Raw genomic sequence first — 15,221 nt, forward strand, 5'->3', positions numbered from 1 at the left:
GCCCCTTAAAGTCTATGCTAAGACGCTCGAAGGGGCGGGTGGCTTTGATAACGTGGGAGTTATCCGGACAGAAGAAGTAGGGCTTGCATTCAGCGCACACTGAACAGGCTCGGGTCATGGAGCGGATCTCCTCGACTGTGTAGGGTAGGTTGTGCGCCTTCACAAAGTGAGCAAACCTAGTGACCCCTGGATGACAGAGCGCCTCATGGAGTTTCTGTAGTCTGTCCATCTGTATGCTGGCGTACGTCCCCCTGGAGAGTGCGTCAGGTGGGTCGTTGAGCTTACCAGGCCGGTACAGGAGAGTTCGATTCTCCATCTGGCGATTTTGTCGTTTTTTATCTTACCTCGCAGGGTGTTGCTGAACATGAAGGAGACCGCGCGTTGATCAGTCAACAGTGTAAAGCGCCTCCCAGCGAGGTAATGTCTCAAATGATGCACCGCTTCAACTATGGCCTGGGCCTCCTTCTCGATCAAGGAGTGTCTACTCTCTGGACCCTGGAGGGTTCTGGAGAAGAAGGCTACAGGCCGACCGGCCTGGTTCAAGGTGGCTGCCAGGGCGAAGTCGGATGCATGGCTCTCGACTTGAAACGGGACAGACTCATCGATCGCGTGCAGCGTCGCAGCGGCGATGTCGGATTTGATTCGATCGAAAGCCGCTCTGGCTTTGGTTGAGAGGGGAAAGGAGGTGGTCTTGATAAGAGGACGCGCCTTGTCGGCGTAATGTTTAACCCATTGGGCGTAATATGAGAAAAGGCCCAGGCAGCGTTTGAGCGCTTTCTGGGTATGGGGGGGGGGGGGTAAGTCCATTAGGAGACGCATGCGGTCAGGATCTGGCATGACTATCCCGTTCTCCAACACACAACTTAGAATCGCGAGTCGTGTGGTCCGGAAGACACACTTGTCCAAATTGTAAATCAGGTTCAGCCGACGGGCAGTTTGAAGAAATTTGTCTAGGTTGGCGTCGTGGTCCTGCATGTCGTGGCCGCAGATGGTGATATTGTCCAGATACGGGAAGGTAGTGGTTAGCCCGTTCTGGTCCACCATCCTGTCCATTTCCCGCTGGAAGACCGCGACACCATTCGTGACCCCGAATGGTACCCCGAGAAATTGATACAGTCGCCCATTCACTTTGAAGGCCGTGAATGGTCGGTCCTCAGAGCAGATCGGGAGCTGGTGGTAGGCCGAACGTAGGTCAATGGTGGAGAATATGCGGTATCGGGCGATCTGGTTCACCACATCTGTGATACATGGCAGGGGGTAAGCATCCAGGAGCATGAAGCAGTTAATGGCCTGGATATAGTTGACCACCATCTGTAGCTTTTCCCCGTTCTTGACAACCACCACCTGGGCTCTCCAGGGACTTGAACTGGGTTCGATGATGCCCTCAATCAGCAATCTATGCATCTCACTCCTAATGAATTGCCTATTTTCGTAACTATATTGCCGACTTTTGGTGGTCACAGGCTTCCAGCCAGGGGTGAGGTTTGCGAAGAGTGCTGGTGGGGCAATCCGGAGTGTGGAAAGGCTGCAGGATTGGCCCCGGGGCATGGGGGCGGGTTGCTCGGGTGCTTCGGGGGTGGGGCGATGGCAGACCGAGAGGGGGACGTGGGGTCCCCCAAAGTGTAGGGACACCGTTTGGAACTGACACTGAAAGTCTAATCCCAGCAACACTGGGGCGCACAATTGGGGAAGGACGAATAATTTGAAGTGGGTGACCGTTACGCCCTGTACTTCCAGCGTGGCGATGTAATACCCCTTTATCCCAGTCGAGTGCGACCTCGTCGCTAATGAGATCCTCTGGGTAGTGGGGATAATGTTAAGTCCCCAACGGAGGGCCAGATCTGGCTGGGTAAAACTGTCAGTTGACCCAGAGTCAAATAAGCAATTGGTGTAGTGTCCATGCACTTTAATCAGTTCCATTGCTTTAGTGAGGGGATGAGAGCATTGCTGGTTTAGTGTTATTGAAGAAGCTACTGATCCAGTTGACGGGGAGTTTCGCGTGATGACGTCACGCAACGGGACGACGTCATGCAACGGGATGATGTCATAGACGTAGTCAGCGCTGGAGGAGCAGGTTGGAGGACCTCCCGGAAGTGCTGTTGTGGTGGCATCGGCGGATGAAAGGTAAGTAGTGGTGTTTGTAGTTGCTCGCGGTTGGCGGTGGGTAGGTAGTCGGTCACAGCTGTCGGGCCCCGGCGGTCATCAGCGATGGACGCTAGGGTGAGTACCTGGTTGGCCGTGGCGGGTCCCCAGTCGGTTGTGGTGGCTGCACCAGCGGCGGCAGCAGGGGAGCAGGCAGCAGCAGTGGTAGCGTCGGCCCCGGGGGTGGCTGTGGCGGCGGCAGCTGCGGTTGCCACAGTCAGGATCGAGGCCGGGTGGAGTGTTCCGCACGTGGGCGAGAGGCGGGCCAACACCATGGTTGCTAGGGTGGGCTGCCCCTTCCGGGTTTGGCGTCTCCGTGACGTCAAGCATTGACGTGCAGGGGAGCCCTCGCTCTCATTGGGCGAGAGCTCTGGGGAAGAAGAGTTTGAATGGAATAGTGGCGGTTGGGCTTCACACGAGGCAATGTGTTTGCCGGCGGCCATTTTAGACCTACAGACTGCAGCAAAGTGGCCGTTTTTAAGGCACTTCTGGCACCTGGCTTTTCTTGCTGGGCACTGGGACCTGCTGTGTTTGTCCCTCCCGCAGAAATAACATTTTGGGTTCGCAGGGGGCAGGGTAGCGGCAGCCGACAGGCCGTCAGTATCTCGGGGGTGGTAGGGTAGAAGGGCAATCTACTCACATCAGAATGAGGGGTCCAGTCCCTAGAGAACTCGTTGGACTTTAAGGCTGCATCCTCCATTGTGATTGAAATCCGGGCCACGTCCTCTAGTTTTTCTACCCCTTGCTCGAGCAAGCGCAGCTTCACTTCGTTCGATCGGAGCCCAGCCACATAGGCATCCCGGACGAGGTCATTTGTGATCTTGGCAGCAGTTTTGTCAACACAGTTACAGTCCTTGCCCAATGCCTTTACTACTTGTAAATATGCCCTGCTGGACTTGCCGGGCTGTTGCTTCCTCGACGCAAGCACGAAGCGGGCATGAACTCTGTTCACCGGTTGATCATACAATTCTTTCAGTACCTTTATGGCTGCAGTGTAAGTGGTCTCATCCTGGTTGTTCTCGTAGACTCTCAAGGACACCATAGACAGCAATGCTGTTAGACGCTGGTTATCCTCCTCTACCTGAATGAATCTCAGGACGTTTTCAAAGTTCAGCAGCCAGAACTTAAAGACTTTGTAGCTGACTGTGGGTCAATATCAAGTTTTTCTGGCTGAGTCAAACGCTCCATCCCTTTCAAAAAAAATCTTTTTGCTAATAAAATTGTAGAGCTCGTTGAAAGAATCAAAGACTTGTTGATCCAAACCAAGGCTTTTATTAGCAAAAGACAGGAGCTCTTCACAGGTGGCCGACCAGTCCGGAATGATCCGACCTGGCTAGGGACACAACCCTTCAAGGCCCAGACAGTAGACGTGGCTTAGCTCTCAGCCAATCGCTGTAAGCACAGTCTAGATACTGTAACTATATACACTATATACATTGGTGATAGATCTGTACTATCACACCATTCTTCACCCCACATTTCTCCCGAAGCGTTGACAATGCTGGAAAAGACTATCTCCCAGATTGTTGTTCCTAAATGTTTCCCATTGGCAACTCATGATCACTCGGGAGAGAGTTGTTCACTTGTTGCAGTAGTTGCAAAGAGCATTGTCAGTAACCAGCTGCAGCCACTGGGCTCACTCGCCGGTGCCAGCTGAACATGATGCGGCTGCAGGGAAAGGGGAATCAGGCTGGCCCGAGCACAACTGTAGCTTGTGGATTTTGCACGGTTTCGCCCGGCAGTGGCGGGCGAAGGAGGCAGTGAGCGCAGGTTGCCCGTTGTGTGCGGGGCTGTGGACTCACAGATACACTGGCTTTATGAGAACCAAACACACCGCAAATGTGTTTCTAAAAATCTTGTACACCCAGTGCAACCAGACAAAGATGGGCTAGTGACCAGTGTGACAGGTGCAGGTCGATGGGGTGGGGGGGGTCTCACAATCTGGCAGGTTTAACAACTAAATATCAGCGAAAAGAATTCTTTAACTACATTATAAATAGAGTATTCTTGAAGCATAGAACAGAGTTTATATAACCTTAATAACTGAAATAAAATGTGAACTGGCTGACTGTAAGGAGTTTGTACGTTCTCCCCATGTCTGCGTGGGGTTTTCTCCAGCAGTTCTGGTTTCCTCCCACCCTTCAAAAATGTACGTTGTAGGTTAATGGGATTGTGACAGCCCAGGGGACCCCAAAACCCAACAGCAATAGATATTCACCATGACAAATGGTTACTTAAACAAAAGTTGTTTTTAATTATCTTGAAACATGAAAATAGAATCACACTTTAACACCACTATTGACTTAACTAACCTAAGCAAAGGTAGGTGGGTGAAGTGTATCTTTATTTTCCCTCCTCGAACTCATGGAACTCTCTACTTCAAACCAAAATATTTCTGGGAAGGAGTGGGGGGGATTAAAAATTACTTTGAGCAAATATATTCTGAAAAGCTGCATCACACTCAGTGAAGTTAGGTGAAAGTCTGCACGGGCCGTGAGGGTAGTTTAAAAACACAAGACAAATGCTGGAAGAACTCAGCAGGTCTCGCTGAGATCCTCAGTCATTTCTGTGCTCACTTGGAGGGGGGATGTCATGAGCCCAGAGGACCCCAAAACCCAGCAGCAATAGATATTCACCAAGACAAATGGTTACCTCAACAAAGGTTGCTTTTAATTACCTTTAAATATGAAAATAGAATCTCACTTTAACTTATCACTATTAACTTACTTAACCCAACTAATTCTAATTCTAAGTGCATGTTTGTGTGTAAGTTCAGAAAAGTTCTTTGGTTCAAAATCCAAAGTCCAATCTCACTTCTCACTCCTCCAAGTTCACTGGTTGCAGGCAATTCTTATACTGTGTACAGAATTTAACGTTTATAAAGTTCACCAGGCTTTGGTGCTTGGAAGGTAAATGGTTACTGCTCAATACAAACACGAAGAAGGATCACCAGTGGCTGTACTTTGTGAGGAATTTGAAGAGATTTGGTGCGTCATCAAAGACTTGCAAATTTCTACAGGCACACTGTGGAGTGCATTCTGACTGGTTGCATCACTACCTGGTGTGGAGGTCCCAAGGCACAGGACAGGAATACGCTGCAAAGAATTGCAAACTCTGCTGGTGTCATCACGGGCATTAGGACATCTACAAGAGGCAGTGTCTCAAGAAAGCAGCCTCTGTCCTCAAGGACCCTCACCACCCAGGCCATGCCCTCTTTTCACTGCGACCATCGGAAAGTGTAAAGAATTATGGGGCTTCGGCTGTTGTAAGTAAGCTAACAAAGAGTTAACAGTTTAGTAGAGTATGCAGCTAAGCAGTTCACAGGTTGGGAGTATGAAGTGCGAGATAATGGCACACCAGAATGTCTCTGAGAAAGAAAAAGGATGAAAGTTCACAGAAACCGTGAAGGACAGGAGTAGCAAAACATTGGATTGCCAATTAGTGAAAAATATGTAAAAATGCACCTCAGCATCGGTCCAAAGGACTCTATAAGTTGTATGTGAAAGAATGTCAAACATTATGGGAAAGGGGCCTCCTCCATGTGTAGACTGATAAAGATTTGCTAGCCTTACAGATAAAGAATCCCAATTAGGCAATAGATTGGAACAAGGTTGCATAAGGACAAGGTTGCGGGATATGTTTGAAAACAACACCACAAGACAGGGCTCAACTAATACAGAATGACCAAAGATGGACCTGTCTAAAGTTAATTAACTGTAAAATCTGTAAAAACCAAAAGGACAGATGATACAATGAACTCGTGAGACTGAATGTCTCTCTCGACAAAAGAACTATACAAGATGTACCAAAAGGCTGCATGAGTTGAGTGAGGCTGAACGCAGGGAACGAGTGACACTGTCTACTCATTCTTTGAACCCCTTACCCCTGCTAGCGTAATGCAATAAAGTTGGTTGTACGCTCATTCGTTCTGTCGTGTCCCGATGTTTGCTTTGTTACAGTGCAGGCTGACTTTCACAGAAGGATGTACATGAGCCTGAAGATGAACACCCAGTGGCACAAAAACAGCCTCTTCACCTCTGCCATCAGATTTCTTAATGGACAATGGATCAAGCACATAACCTCACTTTTTAAATGTAATTTATAACAATCTTTGCACCCGCAAAACAAAGAAATTTGTGACACGTTCATTCCTTCATATTCAACTCCTTGCATTCAAGACAAGAGGAAGAGAACAACTGTGTCCATTTCATTTGGGGTACGGATCATTCAACAAGTAACCAAATGAATCCACAAGAGTCCAGATCCCATATGATCCTTTGCTGTCAGTGACTTCCAGATTTTTGCGCTCAGAAATGCTTTGTTTCTGAGTTGCCCAGGTGTGACGCAGTGCTGCAGCAGTGAGCAGACACAAGACTCGAGAAAGACTGTACAACAGGCTTTATTCAGTTAAAAGTCTCTGCTACAGTGGTAGCTGTACTGGTGGCTCCCGAGTGACTGGCTCGGGAGGGGCTAGCTCAGGATTATATCCCGGGCGGCTGATTAACAGCCGGCCAGGTGGAGTTAAGTCTATTCAGGTCGGCTGATTGACAGCCTGCCAGGTGTGGTCTGTCTTCTGGTGATCTTCCTGCAGGTGCAGAGATCGCCCCCCCTGCAGTAGACTAGTGGTGTATCACCACACCAGGGGTACTGCTGAATGCCAATGAGTGCTAAGTTTCATTTGACATTTACCCACAGAAGTAAAGCTTGCATTTTCTTTGCGAGCTGCAGCATGAAGGAGTGATTGTCCTGAGTGGGATTAGGGCTACACTGATATTTCTACTGTTGTAACATCACCAGCATTCCTTTCCATTTCAGCCCATTTGAAATAAAGGCACCTGTTCCATTATCTGTTTTAATGAATTATTGCACCTGTCCACTAGCTTTTAGTGATTTATGTACTTGGATTACTAAAAATGCAGCTCATCCACAGTTATTAGTTTCATGCTATTTCAAAAATAGTTCAATCCATCTTTCTTATGTCCAGAGTGGATGATCTCAGACTTTTCTGCATTGAACTCCAGCTGCCTTTGAGTTTCCACTTAATCCATCAATGTCCATTTTCAATCAACACCGGCACTCCTGAAAGATGCATGTTTAACCCACTGCTCCACTCTCCTTGCACCCATGACCATGTGGACAGGCACAATTCAAATGCCATCTTCAAACCTGCTGATGACACCACAGTCGTCGGCAGAATCACAGACGGGAATAAGGAAGCATAAAGGGATGAGATAGATCAGCTGGTTGAGTGGTGTCACAACAACATCCTTGCACTCAACGTTAGCAAAGCCAAAGAGATAATTGTGGACTTCAGGTGGGGAAAATCAGGAGGACACAAACCAGTCCTCATCAAGGACTCAGCAGTGGAAAGGGTTAAGAACTCCAAATTCTTGAGTGTCAACATCGCTGAAGATCTATCCTGGGGCCTCCAAGGTTGATGCAACATGAAGAAGGCTCACCAGCAGCTATCAGTTTGAGGAGATTTGGTCTGTCACCAAAGACTAGCAAATTTCCACAGGTGTACCATGGAGAACATTCTGACTGGTTGCATCACTGTCTGGTAAGGAGGTTCCAATGCACAGGACAGAAAGAGGTTACCGAGAGTTGTGAAATGAGCCAGGTTATCATGGTCATTAGTCCACACTCCATTAAGGGCATCTACGAGAAGCGGTATCTCAAGAAAGCAGCCCCTATTGTCAAGGACCCTCACCACCCAGGCTATGCCCTCTTCACCCTTCTACTATCGGGAAGGAGGTACAGGAGCCTGAAGATGAACACCCAACAGCACAAGGTCAACATCTTCCCCTTGGCCAACAGAATGGACAACGAACTAAAGATGCTACCTTACCTTTTCTTCTTTTTGTACCAATCTGTCTATTTCTTTTTTAAGGATGTAATTTATAGCTATTTTGCACCTGCTATGCTGCCACAAAACAACGAATTTTGTGACAATAAATTCTGTTTCTGATTCTATATGTTTTAGCCACATGATTTACTGGGCTAGCCAGCTTCATATTATCACCAAACCTCAATATACAACTCTGCGTTCTTTTACACACATTGTTTATAACTATACTGAGCATCAAATATAGATTCTTGGTATTCACTCAATAGCTTGAGTTCAAACATTGTCCCTTACCTTCACTTCATTTCCCACGTAAGCCATTAAATTTCTTCCCAATTAGTTCCGCATATTCAGAGGGGCTATGCTGCAAGCTTGACAGTCAGAGTGCAAAGTTTCAAAGTTCAGATTTGTTGTCAGAGAATATACATGACATCACATACAACCCTGAGATTCTTTTTCCTGTGGATGAGGCAGAATTACCAATAATTGGTGATGCAAAAAAAACTGTACTCAAGAAGATATGTACATATGTAAATAAATAAATGTAAAAAAAAGGTAAACAAAACAGAGATGAAAGAAAAATCAATAAAATGCAAAAGTAAGAGTCCTTAAATAAGTTTGTTGTTGTGGAGTCTGACGGTGGAGATGTAGCAGCTGTTCCTGAACCTGGTGGGGCAAATCTTGTGGCACCTACACCTCTTTCTCGATGGTAGCAGTGAGAACAGGGCCGTGTGCTGGGTGGTGTGGGTCTTTGATATTTGCTGCTGCTCTCTGAAGGCAGTGTTCCTTGTCGATGTTCTCAACGGTGGGGAGGGTTTTGCCTGTGATGTCCTGGGCTGTGCCCACTACCTTTTGCAGGGCTTTACGTTCAGTGGTATTTGTGTCCAAATACCATGGGGTTTCCAGGTCCTCCTGCACTTGCTGATATCCAAGATTAAGTTCATTATCATCTGATTGTACAAGTACAACCCGACAAAACAGCGTTCTCCGGTCCTTGGAGCAAAAACATGCAGACACATATAGAGAAATAACACATATACAGTAAAACGATACATATGCCATATGTATATACTTTTATTTAAATAAATGCATGTTGTTGAATAAATAGTAGAGTCTCCGATGGTCAGTGTGAGCAGTTCCTTTAGTTGTTCACCATTTTCACTTCCCGTGGCAAGAAGCTGTTTCTCAGCCAGGTGTATGCTCTGATCCTCCTGTATCTCTTCCCTGATGGGAGTAGCTGGAAGATGCTGTGTGTGGGCAGTAGGGGTCCTCAACGATTTTGCAAACCATCTTCAGACAACAATCAAAGTAGATCATGTCAATGGGGGGAGGGAGGGGAGGGTAAGGGAAACCCCAGTGATCCTCTCTGCTGCTCTTAGGGTTCTGAAGATTCACCTCTGATCCAATGCTATACAGCAGGGTTGGGCAACCAAATTTATCCACCCCACAACCCAATGCAAAAATGCACCCCACCCATTGATACAAGTACAGGTATGTGCCGCTTATTGTCTGCTTGGGCAACGTCTGAACCCCCCTCCCCACCCTGTCAGTGCTGCAGTTACCCCCCTCAGTCCTGCCCCCATTCCTTCATCAGCAGTGCCACCATTACCCAGCCACCACCACCACTCCAACGTCAGCACCGTCGGCAGCCCATGTCAGCACCACCCACCCACCCCACCCCCATCAGTGCTGCTGTCAACCCCAGGGACATAAAAGGTACACATACCCGTTTGTTCTACACTCTGAACGCCCTTCCCCGTCCTACTGTTTGCTTTCAACTTATACAATGCCAAATACAACATGGTGGCCAGCTCTCACAAGACCTTGTTGCCGTTTGATGCATTGGCCACCCGCCACAGGCGCTATTTTGTGTTATTGAGTGTAGATTTTAAAATATGTCTACTTCAGTTAATTTGTGCTTATTTAAATATTTGTATTGTAATGTGAATGTATGTATCTTTAAGTCTGAGTGAATGAGTGCAATTTAAATATTAAAAAATTCATTTATGGTAGCATCAGTGCAGTCCGTTGTTCAACCACCGACAAACCATCCGGCCCATGCGTGATAAAAGGTTGCCCGCTCCTGCTCTGTGATGCAGCCACTAGAATAGAGCTCCTGTAGAAAGTCAACAGGTGGCCGGTAGCCTTGCCCGCCTTAGTCTTCTCAGGAAGAGCAGTTGCTGTTGCGCCTTCCTGACAAGTGAGGGGATGTTTTGTGTCACTTGTAAGAGGACTCTGAGCTTAACAGAAAATGTAAAAAAAAAACTGCAGAAGCTGGAAATCCGAAATAAACACATTTCAGACTTTGCTTGGCAAGTGAGACATCATCGGTGGAAAGAGAAACCATTGACATTTCAGTGTGGGAACCATGAAAAAGAAAAACAGGTTTATTTCAGTAGCGGAGATGGGAGAGAAATCTCTCCATCACCCCCTCTGCTACTGAAACCTATCCTTTTAGTCGGTTTGCCAGTTCTGATGAAGGCTCCCAGGCCTGAAATGTTTAGCTTTTTCTTTCTACAGATGCTGCCTGACCTGCTGAGTGTTTGCTGTGTTTTTAGTTTGTTTTGCTGAAGTTAAAATCTCAAAGAGCATGATTCTGTTTTTGATTTAGTTGCTTTTGGGAAGCTAAAGGAGCTCTTCTGTTCAATTTGGAATGTGTTAGGATGGTTTAAGATTGCACCATGGCCATCATGTAACTTAGTCTTTTAGAGTCCATTGGAGTCATGAAGTCATAGTTATAGAATCGCAGTCATACAGTACCAAAAAGGATCTTCAGCCCAATTCACCCATGCCACCCAAGCTGGCATTCTGAGCTAGTTCCATTTATCTCCATATGCGCCTTATCCTTCCCATCCATATACCTGTCCAAATATCTTTTTGAAGTCAAAATTGTGCCCACTTCTACAACTTACTTTGGCAGCTCATTCCAGGTACCGACTGCCCTCTGAGTGAAAAATTTGTCTTTCGTGTCAGTCTTAAATCTCTCCTCTCTCACCTTCAGCCTGTACCCTCCAGTTCTTGAATCCTCTGCCCTGGGAGAAAGACCGAGCATTCACTTTAATCCATTCCCCTCAGAATTTTATAAAACTTTATAAGATCTCTGCCCAGCCTCCTATTTTTTCAGGGAATAAAGCCCCAACCTCTCTCTATAACTCAAGCCTTCTACTACTAGCAACATCATGCTGAATTTCTGCATTCTATCTAACTGATCAACGTCCTCCTTGTCACTGGCTGACCAGTATTGCACACAGTACTCCAAAATGTAGTCATATCAACAACTTGTAGAGCTTTGTAAAAACAGAGAAATGCTGGAGGAACTCAGCCGGCATGGAGTGTCCATTGGAGGTAACATTATATTACCAGAACTTCAGGCCTGAGCCCTTCTTCAAGGTATAAGCAAATTAAAGAGTGGGGAGAGAAAGGGGGAAGAATGGGGTGTGGGGAGGAAGGGAGGAGTACAGACCAACAGACAAGAAGTGTTAATAGGATATGATAAAAGGAAAGTTGAGAATTTATTTTTGCTCTGTGAAACAGAGGGAAAAGAGAGGATAGATAGATAGACAAAAGGAGACCAGGAATCCAAGTTGGGGTAGGGGGTTCTAATGCCATCTGGTTGGAGGATGCCCAGACGGACTATTAGATGTTGTTCCTCCAATTTGCAGGTGGGTTCAGTCCGACAGTGCACAAGACCATGGACAGACAGATCAGCGAGGGAATGTGATAGGGAATTGATATGGGGGGACCACTGGGAGATCTGCATTATTGTGGTCAAAGTGCTGAGGTCCTCAATGAAGCGATTGCCAAGTCTGCGCCCAGTCGTTCTGTTGTAGAGGAGACCACAATGGGAGAGCTGGATGCAGTAGATTACACTTGGTTCACTTAAAAGGACTGTTGGGAGCCTCGATTGGTGGCATGGGAGGAGGTGTGGGCACAAGTGGAGCAACTCCTGCAATCACAGGTGTAGGGGCCAAGGAAGTAGACAAGGGGATCATGGAGGGTGCAGTCCTTGCAGAAGGCAGAGTGGGGAGGAGTGGAAAAAATGTGTTAGGTGGTGGGATCACACAGTAGGTTGCAGAAATGGCAAAGAGGATATGTTGGACATGGAGGATGGTAGGTGAGGACAAGAGGTGTGCAGGTAATGGAGGATATGTGGGTGAGGGACGAGTTGATGGTGGTAGAGGGAAAGCCACATTAATTGAGGACATCTCTGATGACCTCGCAAGGAAGATCTCGTCCTGGAAGCAGGTGCAATGGAGACGGAGGAACTGAATGGAATGGAATCCTTACAGGGGACCAGGAGGGAAGAGGGGTAGTAGAGGGAGCTGTGGAAGTTGGTGGGTTTATAGAAAATGTCTGTCAAGAATTTGTCTCCTGAGATGGAGACAGAGATCGAGAAAAGGGAAAGCATTGGCAGGTCAGGGTGGAAGTTGGCAGCAAAGTGGATAAAGTAGATGAGCTCATCATGGATGCTTGAGGCAGCACCAAAGTAATCGTCGATGTAGCAGAGGAAGAGTTGAGGGGCCCTTCCCTGTGTAGGCTTGTAGCATAGATTGCTCCACCTGGCCAACAAAAAGGATCCTTCAATCAGTTTGTTGTTGAGGAGTCTGATGGTGGAGGGGTAGCAGTTGGTCCTGAACCTGACATTGAGAGTCTTGTGGCACCTATATCTCTTCCTGAATGGCAGCGGCGAGAACAGAGCACGTAGGACATGGGGATAACTTACAAACTCCTTACAGACAGCATGGGATTAAAAACCCGGTCCCGATCCCTACTGCTGTAAAGGCACTGCGCCATCCATGCCTACTGAATAGAATAGAAATAACTTTGGGCAACAACCACTATGCTTTATTTATTACATTCCTCCTTTTTTGCATAGAACTGTTTTGTTCAAAAACATCACAAATCAGTTCTCACACTTGACACCATCTGTATATCCTTTCGGTGGAATAAACTCATCCGGATTTAAAACAGAAAGTGGTCATTAATCAACAAACTGTACAAAGAGCGGAATTGTACTGCAGAGCCAAAATCTGATCTCCTCACAAATAAACTGCATTGGCAGGATCCGAAAAGAGTGATTATTTATCCCCAAATCATTTCCTATTCATAAGATTTATTTAATCTATAAAAGCATGATAACATCTCCAGGCTTGAGAAGTACACTTGAGACTTTCAACGGTTGTCTTCAACAATAATGGTTCTTTTCGGATAGGTGTCAAAGTCCACAAATATATAACGAAAGCTGTACTTTCCACTGTCAGGGTTCTGCAATAAAGAGCACAAGATATTTCGATTTACCGTAAGAACATAAGAAATCAGAGCAGGGATCGGCCATTCTGGCCCGTCGAGCCTGCTCCACCATTCAATGAGATCAAGGCTGATCTGATGATTGGGTCAACTCCACCTCCCTGCCTTTTCCCCACATCCCTTAATTCCCCTACTATGTAAACATCTATCTGGTCTTAAATATATTTGCTGATATTTATGATCCACGTGTATTTTGGGTTTTTTTTTCTCATTCACTGTAACAAGGGACAGAAAGTAAATGGTTGTAAGTTTTGACGCAGCTAGAATTGTTCAGATCTTGTTTCTGTCGATATGTGAATCAAGGTGAATAATTCTGAAAAATTATCCTAAGAGTTGAGTTGGAAACTTGATGGGCTGTTAAAGCGAGCTTCCTCTGGCAGGCTGCAGGCCGCTAGCTTTGCTGAGGTCCAGCAAGAAGCCTGCAGATGCTGGAGAACTGGAACGATACAGGAAAACAGCAGATCACGCAGCCCCCCTTGGAAAGCAATAGGCAGTCGATGTTTCAGGCCTGAGCCATTCATCGGGGATCGCGTGGGCGAAGGGCTCAGGCCCGAAATGTCAAATGCCAATTACTTTCCATGGATGCTGCCTGATCTGCTGAGTTCTTCCAGAATTTTGGTGTAATTTTACAAGTTGCTCTGATTTTCTAAGGGATGAGAATGTTTCAGAGAGACCTGTTTAATTCCATGGCGAGACTCCCAAACAATGGTATGCATTCAATGAGAGGCAGACACACTCGGGACATTTCACCCAAAATGCATATCTTAATTTTATTTGTGTTTGGCAATGGTACAAATTTCAGTAGTCAACACTGAAGTTGAGCAACTGGAATCTAATTTTGACCATAAAAAATATTTTAAAATACCTTAAAACTATGGCCTTGAATACAGTAAAACCCCTGTTATTGGGGATTCAACAACCAACAGACTCAAGCAACCGGCAAAAAAGTTGTGGAAAATGAATAGGTTAAAGAATACGAAAGTTTAAAAAAATAGCGCCCTCTGGTGGTTAGTTCACCAATCTCGCAACACACAAGCTCCAGCAACCATAAAATTCACTTATCCAGCATCTCCCGATCCCAATGGGTGCCAGATACCGGGGTTTTACTGTACCTATTCTTCAATGCACCTCTGCCACCCACCTTCTCCAGGCCACTCAACTACCACTAATGGCGTTCATCGCTGGGCTCTCCCTACCACCCCCCCCACCTCAGAGTGATGAACCGTGATTGTTGTCTCAAGATGGCTCACAAAACCGTCGAGGACTCCTACCAGCTCGCTTACAGCATATTCCACCTCCTTCCCATCCGGAAAGAGATGCAGAAATATCAGAGCCAGAATCACCAGGCTGAGAAACAGCTTCTTCCCACGACTGAATGAATGGCTCATACAAACCCCAAGACTCTAGTATTTATATAACAATATTTATTTCTCCATATGTCCATTAAATTCTCCATTATCCAGAATTCAAGCAACTGGCAGTCTCAAGCAATTGGCAATAAAAACTGCAGAAAATAAATACATAGGTAAAAAATATGAAAGTTAAAAATTGGCGCCACTAGTGGTTAGTTTGAACATTATGCAACATGCACTCAAGCAACCGGCAAATCCATTGATCTGGCATCTACCAATTGCCATAGGTGCCAGATACCTGGGGGGGGGGGGGGGGGTGGTGGGGGTGGGGAGGGTTTACTGTATGTACTGCATATGAATCGTTGTCTGTATGTATGTTTTCATGTTTTTACACTGAGGACAGAAGAACACTGTCCAATTGCACTTATACAATCGGATGATAATAAACTTGAAGAACTTGATTATCCCACCAAAGACTTCAGCATCTTTCTGCAGGTTGCATTCTCCCCCCCAAATACATCGCGTGTAGCACGAAGTGGAGATGGAAACATTCTTATTTCAAACAAGAGTTAGGT

At 46.4% G+C, this 15,221-nt stretch overlaps 1 protein-coding gene across 2 annotated transcripts in view; it reads right to left on the reverse strand.

Moving 5' to 3' along the window:
* Positions 1–13,083: 13,083 nt before the first annotated feature.
* Positions 13,084–15,221, reverse strand: part of timm21 (translocase of inner mitochondrial membrane 21) — a 32,970-nt gene continuing 30,832 nt past the window's right edge. For both annotated transcript variants that reach the window (XM_069920377.1, XM_069920375.1), the window contains one exon: positions 13,084–13,252. In XM_069920377.1, the coding sequence (XP_069776478.1) occupies positions 13,105–13,252 (148 nt within the window). In that variant the 3' untranslated portion in view covers positions 13,084–13,104. The remainder of the gene's footprint in view (positions 13,253–15,221) is intronic.

This window comes from Narcine bancroftii, chromosome 2 (assembly GCF_036971445.1).
Source record: "Narcine bancroftii isolate sNarBan1 chromosome 2, sNarBan1.hap1, whole genome shotgun sequence".
Classification (NCBI taxonomy): Eukaryota; Metazoa; Chordata; class Chondrichthyes; order Torpediniformes; family Narcinidae; genus Narcine; species Narcine bancroftii.